The 12,888-nt window shown below is 35.5% G+C and overlaps 2 protein-coding genes across 13 annotated transcripts; both read left to right on the top strand.

The window, feature by feature from the left end:
• Positions 1-7,105: 7,105 nt before the first annotated feature.
• LOC147512222 (SMAD/FHA domain-containing protein) lies at positions 7,106-11,937 on the top strand. Of its 12 annotated transcripts, XR_015214836.1 has the most exons (8): positions 7,106-7,602; positions 7,694-8,230; positions 9,636-9,758; positions 9,865-9,915; positions 10,002-10,104; positions 10,306-10,379; positions 10,885-10,982; positions 11,205-11,513. XR_015214836.1 is itself a non-coding variant. In XM_086595204.1 (2 exons), the coding sequence occupies exons 1-2, from the start codon at positions 7,248-7,250 to the stop codon at positions 8,173-8,175; spliced, it is 837 nt and encodes a 278-aa protein (XP_086451330.1). In that variant the 5' UTR covers positions 7,106-7,247; the 3' UTR covers positions 8,176-8,367. The 12 variants fall into 12 exon arrangements, 1 of the variants encoding a protein (XP_086451330.1); XR_015214835.1 differs by having other exon boundaries at positions 9,865-9,888; positions 10,002-10,082; positions 10,820-11,937; XR_015214834.1 differs by having other exon boundaries at positions 9,865-9,888; positions 10,820-11,937.
• LOC147512223 (ubiquitin-like-conjugating enzyme ATG10) lies at positions 9,654-11,315 on the top strand. Its single transcript, XM_086598683.1, has 5 exons — positions 9,654-9,758; positions 9,865-9,888; positions 10,002-10,104; positions 10,885-10,982; positions 11,208-11,315. The coding sequence occupies exons 1-5, from the start codon at positions 9,654-9,656 to the stop codon at positions 11,313-11,315; spliced, it is 438 nt and encodes a 145-aa protein (XP_086454809.1).
• Positions 11,938-12,888: the final 951 nt, after the last annotated feature.

The raw sequence follows: 12,888 nt of genomic DNA, 5'->3' as shown, positions 1-12,888 counted from the left end.
ATTGAACTAACCTCAAAGAATAATTAACGAAAAATCGAAAACTGGATGTAACTGCATTAAACTAAAATCATATATTAACTAGCATACCGGGAAATCATAAATTAGATGCAATATCCTTGATGAATATTTAACGAAAAATCATAAACTGGATGCAAATGCATTGAAATAACCTTAAAGAATAGTTAACTAGAAATTAGAAACCGAATGTAACTACATCGAACTACCCTCAAAGCATAAATATTCGGAAATTGATTGGAAGCTAGATGCGAACTAACTTCGAAAAATAATTAACGGAAAATCAGAAACTGGATGGAGATGTATTAAACTAACCTCAAAGAGTAATTAATGGAAAATTGGAACCTTGATGCAAATGCAATTAACTAATCTCAATGAGTAATTAACGAAATATTGAAAACTAGATGGAACTGCACTGAATTAACTTTAATGAATAACTAACGGGAAATCGTAAACTTGGTGCAACTGCACTAAACTAACCTCAAATAATAATTAACGGGAAATCAAAATCTTGATACAACTACATTGAATTAACCTCAAAGAATAATTAATGGAAAATCAGAAACTAGATCCAACTACATACATTGAACTAGCCTCAAAGAATAATTAACGTAAAATTAGAAACTTGATGCAAATGCATTAAACTAACCTTGAAACATAGTTGTATTATATATAGGGAGAATATAATATCTCGACAAGTATAGTTTTGCATTTTAAGTAGTGCTTATTATAATTACTTTATTATAATTGGGAATGCCTTACTATTTAAGTAGCTTCAATATCATCTTCGCCACATTGAGCATTCTCACAAAATTTTAATCAAACTTTTATTATTAAACATAACAACAAAAATAAATCGATGGGTTTTACCAAGATTTGGTGCTTTCTTTTGATAGAAAGTGGTGCAAGAAATTTAAACAATTGATTAATATAATTTCCATATCTCATAGCTATGAATAGTTGCTAATATTTTTTAAAATAATTTAATATAACGACACCCGTTCGTAGGACGGGTTCGAAAGCTAGTATATATATATATATATATATATATATTACAAATTTGTCATATTACAAGTTTGTTATCAAAGTCCAGGCCCAACAACTAATCCAATCGGTCTTGCCATAACAAAATTCTCGGGTCGTTTGAGTATACACTCAAACGGTCTCATCATGTCGTTTGAGTATACACTCAAGCGGTATGTGCATGTCGTTTGAGACAGAGCTCTCGAGTTTTTAGCTATACAATATGGCGGGGTCGTTTGGGCAATCTCCAGATTAACATGGCGGGGTCGTTTGGGGACTTTTTTGGGTGACATGGCTGGGTCGTTTGGACTTAAAAAATTATGTTTATTTGTCACGATGTTCATTTTAAAAATCAACTTTCACTTAATCAACCCAAACTCGAAACGACTTCATCAAACTTTGGCAAACTCGAACTCAAGTTTAATCAACCCAATCTTCCACCCAAATTCCAAAAAAATACCAAGTTTGAAATCATCAAGTTTAATCAACCCAATTTTCCACCCCAATCAAGTTTAATCAACCCAACCAAGTTTGAATATATACTCAAACGAGACCCGACTCGAATTGGATGAAGTCGCCAACTTCAATTCCCATTGTTGATTCACAACTTAACACTCGAAGTATGAACACAACAGAAAACTCGAAGTTTTGTTTTTTTTGTTTTTTTGGTTCAGTATCGCGAGAGAGATGATACCGGCTAAAAATGTTTGAAAAAAAATAGTAGTCGCTATGAATTGAGGGTGTGGCCGTGTGAGGTGTATTGGGCTATTGTTGTTGGACTTAGTTGTCGGACTTGGGCTGGAGGTTGCCCAATACAATTTGATGAGTGCCCAATTAAATCACCTTTTTTTTCCGATAATTACATGTCATAATAGTATTAGCTAAAGATTATCACCAACTGGATGGTGGAGAATTTTACCAAACAAAAAATCGTGGAGAATGCACATCGGTGAAAATTTGAACAGTTTTTCTAGCTTTATCCTCCCCGGGTTTATCCCCCAAGACCACACCACATCCAAGTCAATCATGCTTGATTGTTATATTTTTAGTCAATGCATGTAAAAAGACTGTACTGCCCTTTTTCCTTTTAACAGTATTCTAAGGCTAAGTCCAATGGTGCGGCAAAACACCAAATTTCGCGTAAAATGTGATCCAATGGTACATTAAAACGTTATACCGTCAACGCTATCTTTATAAATTTCTCTATTTATGCAGTCACTTTTAATGCGATAGCGTATGCTCTGTACGCCATAGCCAGTGGCGGCCAGCCAAAAAAATCCAAATAACTCTACGCCATATAGCCAGTGGCGGTTAGAAATTTATTTTCATTTTGAAATAACTTTACACGCCACTCCCACTGGCGTTTAGAATTCAATAAATATTTCCACCCGCCACTCCCACTGGCGGTTAGCATTTAATTCTCTATTTTTTTGTTTTTTTAATAACTTAATTTATGCAATTACCATTCTATCCTACCATTTTAATTTTTTTTGATTTAGTTGTATTTCTGTTCATTCACAATATTACTATACTTGATTCAGGAATTGTCCGTTTCTTTACTTTTGGTGGAAGTAGGAACAGAGTACTTCATGACCCTAAGATAGAGCCCCGATTAGATATATCGAAGGAAGAATATATTAAGAAAGATGAGCAAACCACACTGAATCATTTTCATGAAAAGCTTCTCAAGCTTAAGGATTTAATGAAGACAAAGGTGAAGCTTTAAGCACAACCCACTATTCCTGACTGACTACTTCTTTATTGTTATGTGCAAACAGTGCAACATGTTCACCTCTATAAATCTGCTCTATAACACAGTTCTTTAACAGAGTGTAGTAAGACAGCAAAAAGATCTAATAGAAACCATATTTTCCTTTACTTAATATCTTGTTTTGGTATTATGGCAATTTCAGGCTGACCAAAGAAGAGCTGAGAAGAGGCACAAGTTTATGGAGGAGTTCTTGGAAGAGTTTTACAAAGAGTGGGATGGAAGAGCCTGAAAAATAAACTTCAAATTGAGTTTAGTGTTCTTCCTTAATCATAGCAAAGATTACCCCCTCGAACCGATGAACTTATGTTTTTATGATGTTGTCACCCACCAATACAGCAAAACTTTCATGGAAGTATCAACATTTTGCTTCAGAGTTTCGTGGTGTTGAACAGTGAGAGTGAGAGTGATTTTTTTTTGGTGTTCTGGATGTTTTTTTTTTGAAAGGGTAAAATGGGGAGATAAATAACTACACGCCTGTGGGAGTGGCGTATAAAAAAATTGGTTTTTTTATTTCTTGCCCGCCACTGCTGATGGCGGATAACAAAAGTCAATATTATTGTTGGAAACAAATAACGATATTTAATATTTTGGGCTGCACGCGATTGTCACTGGCGGCTGAAAAAATAAACCATTGGGTTTGATTTCGCTATCCCACTAACTGTATCCACTGTGCTATTGTAGTTTGGTGTTTTGCTGCACCAAACCATTGGACTTAGCCTAACTTTACCCCCGTAACTTAGGCCAATTAGTTTTACCCTCCCAAGTCTTTTATCTACAAGTTTACCCCCCTCCCGAATTTAAGCCAATTAGCTTTACCCCCCTCTCCCTCAACCAAGACCACAACACATTCAAGTCAATTGAGTTTGACCGTGATGTTTTTGGTCAAGACAAATGAAAATACTTTAATGTCATTTTATAGGTATAATTACATAAATATCCGGTGATTTTGGTAAAGACAACATTAGAATTCAAATCATCTAGGACAAATGTCATGGTCTTGTGAATTATATCCGACGGCTATCATCAATCATTATCAAATGACATCCACACCCTTAACATTATGAAAATTGAAATACGAAAGTAACAATCTCTTATTATTACTGTATTAAGCCGAAACCAAACAATTTCGGGAAATTATCTATGGGTGGAACTTTCAAATTTCTATGACAAAAAACCAAGTGGTTTAATTTTTAGGACCAGTCAAATGATAATCTACAATTTTTATTATTGAAAACCAAACTAACTAGAGAGAGCCTGGTAAGACCAACTCAAGGAGCATAAATTCACAATTTTTTATATTTTGATTTTGTGCAGTTGATAAGTTCTCACTCATGCTGCAAGTTTCTGCTAATCCCTTTCACTAAGATACCAAATCCCACGTGTAGGTTTCAATCAATGCCTCACCAGCTAAAGACCTTTTTTCTATAGACCCTGAGTTTTGAAAGTTTACAGTCAAAGAATAAATGCCAATGGTGTATCTGGGGAAAAAGTGCACCGGTATTAAAAGCTACCACCACAAGGTTTAATGGTGACAAAGATAGAGAAGATAAATGAGAAAATTATGCACCGTTTTAAATTTTGGAAAACAAATATTTTTGAGAAAAAACAGTAATAAAACACTGTATTGCGATAATATAACTCGACCTCTTGGTTAGTATGGTTTTTTATAACAAAAATTGTATGTTATTATTTGACTGGTCTTAAAAGTTAGACCACCTTGTTTTTTATCATAGAAATTCAAAAGTTCAACTCACAGAAAATTTGCTGAAAAAATTTACACCATTCCAAAGAGGAAGAAAACTAATAGCAGCATACTTTAGAGCCCATTGACCTAGTTCATGAGCCTCCCAGCCCTCCCCATTGCGAACTCTTCTAAACCAAAAAAAAAAAAAAATATTATGTAAAATCGCAATAACCATCTGTACCGCGTGTAAAAAATTGTCCCATGAACTTTCCACTGGGGTCTATCTAAATTTACAAAAACACAAAGTAGAAGTCAGTGCATATGTTTGACACACAATTTGAAGAGTATGGCAGGAAAATTGTTGACTGATAAGTGATAATTAGAAAAGCAAAAGCAAACACCTTAATTTGTTTTTCTTCTCTAGTAATCTGTAATGAACAATAATTGCGAAGTATTAGTTTCAGGCTTCATATCAGTTGATCAAACTCCTGAAATACCCAAATTTCAAGTCAATCTCTGGAGATTAGTACTGCAATTCAGTTTGCATCATCCTCTAAGGTGAATTTGGTGGTGGGACAATCTACCAGCAGTCCAAGACCCTCAATTAAAGCTCACTTTTAACCTGAATTTCTCTAGCAAAATGATCAAAATTAAACTCTAGTAGTACCAATCACCAACAAAGAAAATTAGAAAAGTCTCCATCATATGAACGAATATTGATGGTATTGTGAGCTCACATCATCATCAACGGGTAGGTTTAATAGGGTCAAAACTCGGTGGTTGTATATGCATGGTCCTATACTCCTATTCTAAAATGAATACGATGAGAGTGAGGCCCAGTTGGGGTACAACTTAAAGACTTGCCCTTCCTCGGTTCTTCGTAGTAGTCAAAATCAGATTATCATTCGCGGTTTCCTTAGTTTTGAAGCATGAATAAAACCAAGTGAGAGGTTCAGTACGCCTGCACTCCTGCAGTATTGACGTACATGTCACAGTCACTAGGCCACAACCATCATGCCTTCAATGTGGTTGTGCATTTTTCTGAAAATATTGGTACGCCGCGTCTTAGGATTTTGGTCCTCGAGTCGTAGGAGTTATTTGATCAGATCATTCTTTTAAGTTTTAAAGCCCGTCCAGGATTTCAGCCCAAATCTCCAAATACTCAATCAATTCCATAGTCACAAAAATCTTCAATTTTATAAAAAAAATCCGTAAAAAGTCTTCCAATAAGTTATCGAATTTCAAAATGAATAAACAATAAAAACTAAAAATGAATTGGTAAGAGCACCTCAATAAATTTAAAAAATGATTAGGTGGAGGTGCTCTTACCCTAAGGAGTTAAAATCGTAATTAATCGGGGATTAATTAGTGATTAATTGTGTATCGGTGCTGGAGCCATAATTTTTTGACCGGTTTCTCAGTTATTACTCATTTAGCGATATATTCGCTGGACGAATTAGAAAAAAGCCTTGTCGATATTATCGGAATCACAACTTATAATTGTAAAAAAATAACATAATCGAAGTTTGGGGATGGGTTTTGTGAGTCTGGGAAGAAAGTTGGTGTGGATAAGAAGGGACGGTGGACTTGGATTTCTGGTAGCATCATTTTTTTTTTTTTTTTTTCTTAATTTGAGAATTGGGAGAGGAGAAATGAGGTGGGTACTAAAAAGGAGTCGGGGACTAGGGATGATAAGTGTTGTGATGTTTGTACATGATTGGGTGAGGAGATTATTTTACGGGATTTTGCAAGTTGGGAATTTGTTGACTTTGATAAGGTAGATGAAATTATGCTTCCTGTTTTCCGGTTTCATCAAACCGACGAGGAACTTGTTGGTTTCTATTTAAAGAGGAAGATTCAACATCGATCTCTACCTATCGAGCTAATTACTGGATATATACAAACATGATCCATGGGATCTTTCAACTAAGCAAGTTCACCTTCACTGCATCATATGGAGGTTCTGACTTTTGACATGGAGAGAGAGGTTTTGCTATTTTGAGCAAGAAGAAAGTGAGGTATCCTCTGGTGGGCTATGGTTTAGGGGGATGGATAGATCCATGGATAAAGTCTGACTCCATAGGGTTCAAGGAAAAAGACCACGAACAAAATGCAATTCATGTGTGTTTTTTACTCGTGAATTGCTTTGTTTTTCCTTTATTTTGAATTGAATATTTGAATGTATATGAGATATATTTGAGTGAGCGAAGCGAACGATCTTGACAAAAGAGGGGTTATGTGGACAAAACCAAGTTGGTTGGTTTCTGTCTTTCTGTCCTCATCTTTTCTGTTCTTTCTCTTCGTTCCTCTCCTTCTTCCTTTCCATTTCCACTCATTCTAAATCTCCACTCCTCCCTCTCCCTCTCCGCTCGCGCCCCCACTGCTTAGCAAAATACTAGTAATATTAATAACTTGTGTTTTACTAATATATATATATATATATATATTTGGATAGTGAAAATATTTCTTATTTATTGGACTTAATGTTATTGTTTTTATTATATATTTTAAAGTATAATTATAATATTTATATATAATAATATAAACCGATTAAATCACTGGATTAACCGATTAATTACCTCCGCAAACCTATTTGAACTGCTTTAGTCTTACCAAAGTACCAAACCACTTTACCTCAATGTCAATTAATAAAATTACAAGGGTATATCTTGTGATTTCAGAGCTACATATACACACCAATATTCAAATAATTTGTAGCGCTTCAGTCTTAACTCTTTTCAGTTCTTGAAATTAATGGAAATCGAAAGCGAAGATGGCTCCAAAATCTCCATTAACACCAATTCAAAAACAGTGTTCGGAAGAAATTTATCCGACCGAACCGTTTCTCGTCGTCACATCTTATTTAACCTTCAAAAAGACAAAAATAACAAACCTAGTGTTCAATTTGAAGTGTTGGGTAAAAACCCTGTGTGGGTATTTGGAAATAGTGATGGTGAAAGTGAAACTATAGTTTTTAGGATGTCTGAGAAAGGGGAAATGGGAATTGGTGATGGGTTTTGTGTTTCTGCTAAACACCCAATTTTGTTCAAATTGAAGAAAATTGGGGAAGGAGAAGAAAAGGAGGAAGGGGATATTGATCCTATTAAAGGTTTGTTTTTTATTTAGACTTTAACTGTATCTAAATGAGTAGAACGATATTCCCTTTGAGTTTATTATCACTTGCTATTTGTGCAATGCAGAATTTGGCCTTTTGTCAATGGGTCATGAATTTGATGACTACCCAAAAACAAAGATTCGTGCTATCAAGGACTGGGAGTGGTTCCTCGAGGAATCGAGAGTGGATAGTGAAACCGATGAAGATACTGAAGGAAAGAGGTCAAGAGGTAAGAAGCGTGCAAGTAGAAAGAAGAAAGATAAAGTTGCTGATGATGAGGAATGGACGGGTGAGAGTGAAGATGAGAAGGGGGTAATTTCAAACCTGAGAAAAGGAAAAAAACTTAAATACACAACTAGATCCAAGGACTTTATCAAGTCTCTTGGGGATGTAGGAACTAGCATAAAATTGGAGCCAAACAAAATTGTACGTGGTAATGAATATGAAGACAACAATGATGAAGATGATACTTTAGGTGGTTTCATTGTCAATGAGGAAGAAGTTGAAGAAGATTACAATGGGGATGAAGAAGAGGAAGAGGAGGATTATGTGGACGATGATGGATGAGGAACAAATGCAGGACTTGTTACATTAGATACGAAGGCAATCGGTACACATCAATGTAAAGTGTAAAATTTTCAACATATCTTCTTCTTTTTTTACGTTTCTATAAGGTTCTTCCATGACTCTTTTTCTTCTTCTCTGCAACTTTGTTACATTAACAAATTCTGTGTCCTAGTGATTGTAGTATCAACAAAATGTCCTGTTATTTTGGTATATGTTTGAGTAAAGCTTGGCTGCTTGTACCTTGAGCAGCATAGCTAGGCCAATATGGATGCTAAACAAGTTGTGTGCATTTGGTAACATGTATGATATGATGGAGTATTGGAGTTACAAGTATAAGAATCCACTTGAAAAGTGCCTGAATGTCAGATTTTAACTTTCATGTTGACCATCATTCTAGATAACCTTTTAGAGGCTAAGACACCTGAAAACAGGAGTTAGATAGTCTTTTGCCAATAAGTATGTAATAGCTGTTAAGGGTACACATATATGATAGACTTTTGTATGCATCGAGTTTCCCAAAAACTGATGTTTCAGCAAGTTTGTATTATCTAGCTTAAGACCTCTGAAAATTTAAGGATGTTAATGTATATAGTTTCATCCCAGCGTTTTTGTTGAATGCTCTCCCAAAAATGAATAACCACTAGTGAAGCAAATTAAACCGGTTGATCTGCCTCATCGCCGCCGATCAACACTATATGAACTTGCTTCGGAAACAGTAATACATTGAGACATAATTATCTTGATTGTTTGATAAATGATGATATATGTAACATCAATTGAGTCAGTGAAACTGCCCCCAGGCTTAGTTGTGTGGATTCTATGCAAATCGATATCTATCCATCTAGCTCCTCACTACTAAAGGAGTAATTGCCCGCCACCAGCCTCCAGTGGATTGGAGTTGTCTTGGAGGAGATCAGTTTTAGGCCAGCAATTTACAGCAAGGAATGTGTCGATTTATCTATTTCTTGACTCAAAGTGGGAGCAGGTTTCCACATTCGTGTTTCCTGTATCACACAATAAATTAGGTCACTGGATCTCTCTTGTCTGTCAATAAACTAAAGTTAATATCATCTTACAAGATTGATGTCATCCTCTTGTATCAACAAATGCTTCATTTCTTATAGTGGTATACTCATTTTTTATGTCTTACTTTATAGATCTCATATATTCTTGTGTTTATTCGTGACCATATAGTAACGATAACTCCTTGGATAAAATAATTAATAATGTACAAGAACTGTTTTAACCAGCACTCTAAGGTTACATCCTTGTGGAAACCCACCTACAACGTAAGGTTTATCATTGCGACATTTTTGTTCTCTTTTCTGCGAGTTATAATGGTGGTGGATTAATAATAATAATAATAATACTATTATTATTATTGTTATTGTCACTTTTTGTTTCTTTTGGTATAAGCTAGAATCTTTTTTTCTTGGTTTTGTTTATTCAAGCCTATGCAGGTTTTATACCAAGTAAACATGGGGCAAAGTGGCTTTTACGTTAGTGCAACTGCCGTCTTTGAAAAATGGAAAGTAACCAATCCCGTGTTTCCTCCATGGACATCTGTGGTTGCTTCACGTGAGGTGACTAGTATGATGGACTTTACTCTGTCTTTTCTTCAGTAACGTTTTGAAGCAAAGAGGGGTTAATTCTGATCCTTTCTTTTTTGGGTTGTTTCCCCCTTTTCAGTTGGAAGTTTGTTTATCTTTGCAGGTTTTCTTTTGTCCTAGATGTATTGAGGTGTAGTTCTTCTTTTGAAACTTGTACTTATTTTCAAATTAGTAAATGGGACTAAATTTTTCTGCGGTTGCAACTATGTCTTACAGGGTAATATTGGTGGTGAAAGCTCTGATAAAGAAGAGGTTATATGTGCTACAGAGGAAGAACCTGTTGATGATGCCACGTTGGTATACGTTTCAGTTCGTTCAGGTTTATTTACTTTGAAAGAGACCTGATAGTTTATTGGCCCCAGTACTTTTAGTCAAAAAAATGTAGCATGTTTTGAAGGACGCAAAAGAAACTCTGCGCTCTACAAACATTGTAAAAATTACTGCTAGTTGAGGTATATGCCATTTCATCATTTTGTCCTTTTCTTCACTAATGCAATAATCAGAATTTTCTGTTTGCAAGGTTCAAATGTTCAATGCTATGATCGAGAACTATATCTTTTATGACTGCACATAGTGCGCAGCACTTCTTACCAGGTACCTGTGCTTTATTTCCGAGTATATAATTGTGATATGTAGATATCCTTATTTTTTATCCTGTGCACATAATTAAATGGAAGGGTTCATGATCTAATATGCATTTTGGTTGATATGATATAGTTTGGATGGTTGTATGAGAAATGTACTTGACACAGAAGATATGCATTTCCTAATAGATATCTTTGCCTAAAGTTTTCTCCAAAGTATAGCACGGTATGGATATCATTTCATACGAAGTGATGTCCTCTGTCCAGTACTTGTATTCATGATTAGTCCTTTAGGTTTCTGAAAACTCTCTTGTTTCAAGGCTACCGGTTTCCTTATTCAAACATTCTTGGCCATCCATTGTGTGTTCACATGTCCATGCTTTATAATTTAATATTTAAAAATCTTGTTCCACTCTTATAATGCTTTGTTCTCTTCACCCTTTTTAATAGGATTTTGCTTGTCTAGAAAAGAAGAGTTTTTCCAAAAGATTCATGTGGACTGTTTCTACTTGCAGAAGGACAACCTTTGGCATTGGATGACATTAAGAAAGACCTTCCTTGTCAATCGTCAAAGATACTAAAGGATTCAAGATGGACCTTCATGCCTCAAGTGGTACTTTTACTTTTTGCAATGCAGACCTAATATGTTTCTCTTTCTATTGCCATTAATTGGAACTAGGAAAGCCCGAGCAAACTTAAAACAACCGGCATATCATTTGTTAGGCATAATGGCATATACAAACACCTGATGTCAGGTAGATAAATATTATTTAGCTTATGTCCTTAGTGATGAATTTTTTTCACCATGAAATCTTTTTAAATTTTCTGTACATAGTAGGAGCATCCATACTTGAACTGGCCATGGTACACACTGCAGCCTGGTGGTACCTGCGACTGGATGAAGCTTCTGTTTAGGAATGAGGCTTGTGTTCCCTGGTTCTTGTAATAGCGCATAGTATCACTTTTTGTTAGATCAGGATTTTGATGTTGCAACTCTTTTAACTGTGGAAAGTTGACATATAATGGATCTAAGGCTGAAATAGTTTTACTAAAAGTAGGTTGTGGGCGTATACATACCCACAGAATTTGGAGTAAGGTTAGACTAGCATGCTTCCAATCTAGATGTTTCTAACTTGTTATTAAATTCTACTTTGCTTGAATGAAAATTTGTATAATCTTACTTCTAGCACCTCCCTTGACTTAAGGATGAATTGGAGTTCATAATGGGAGGTAGGGGTGGGTGATGGGTCCACTAGCTGGTGATAGTAAGTGAGGTTATTTAACACTGCCACTTGACTTTTAAAGGACAGTGATCTTAATGCGCGGGGAGCAACACTTTTGCTGGTTGGACGCTAAAACAAGTCTCCAGAGGATCTACAGAAAGTCATGAACAAGGCAATGTTCTATTCAGTCGGTTTTTGTGAGTGCTAACGAAGCATTGATGTATATTCGTTGCAATAATGTTTTTTCATTGTTAATTTTGGGCTGTGCTAATTTTATCACGACTTTGACAGCATCGGTTATACACTTATACAATACCAGTGTTGCCCACAGCTTTCATATTGACACATTTATTTGCTCGGAATCTACAGAGGCTCTTGAAGCTTTCATTTACTTAGGCGCAGATCTCTAATCATACTTAAAATCATACAATGATTCGGTAAGTGATGTGTTGTTTTTTCTTTATATCAAAGATTTCATGGTGTAGTGGTTAGCACTCTGGAGTCTGGACTCTGAAGCCAGTTTGAATCCCATTACCCCAGTGAGACCTTTTCTATTTGTTCCGCAAAAGAAAAAATAAAAGCTGTTCCTTCTCTATGTTGTTCGTAACCAAGCATTTAGGATCATCCAATCCTACTGCTGGTTTTGTAGAAACTGGGAATTTTCAACTCCGTTTTTAGTTAAATAAACTCATCCAAGAAATGGGGCCTTGCCTTGGTTCCATTACCTCCATCATTCCAAATAAGGACCGACCTTAAAGTCATAGTAGAATCATGTGATATGACACAAGTTCAAGAACGGCAATAGACAAAAAAGGTCTACAATCATGCACAAGGCATACAGTCATATTGAACCTGCTGAATCTGTCTTAGATTGAAGGAAAAACAGTACTAGATATTTGCAGGTTCAATCATACAACGTCATTCGTTGCGTTCATCCGTTTTCAGTGCTGCCGACAGTTGCATAGCAAACAGCACCTCCCATGTTAATCTTTAGCCACCCTACTTCCACAATAACTGAGTGGAAAATTGTTCAAGCTATACTGTTAGCACTTATGACTTGCGAGGAATGGTTTGATTCTTTTTATATTGTCCAATGATTTTTATGATTGATATTCCTTTTTATCATTTTACACTTTCTTCCAATTGAGCCATGGCCATTACATATTTACATGTTAAGGTGAATGTGAATGTTTTTTGCCCGAACTTACCAACCCATGAAAACGAGAGTGCAGGCACCATCAGTCTATCACCATCATACTACTTTATGGAAGTTACTGAATAATGAAACTTAAAAGC

The sequence above is a fragment of the Coptis chinensis genome, chromosome 3, assembly GCF_015680905.1.
Source record: "Coptis chinensis isolate HL-2020 chromosome 3, ASM1568090v1, whole genome shotgun sequence".
In the NCBI taxonomy this organism is placed as follows: domain Eukaryota; kingdom Viridiplantae; phylum Streptophyta; class Magnoliopsida; order Ranunculales; family Ranunculaceae; genus Coptis; species Coptis chinensis.
Note: the sequence above shows the minus strand (reverse complement) of the source record. Positions and strands in the feature narration are given on the sequence as shown.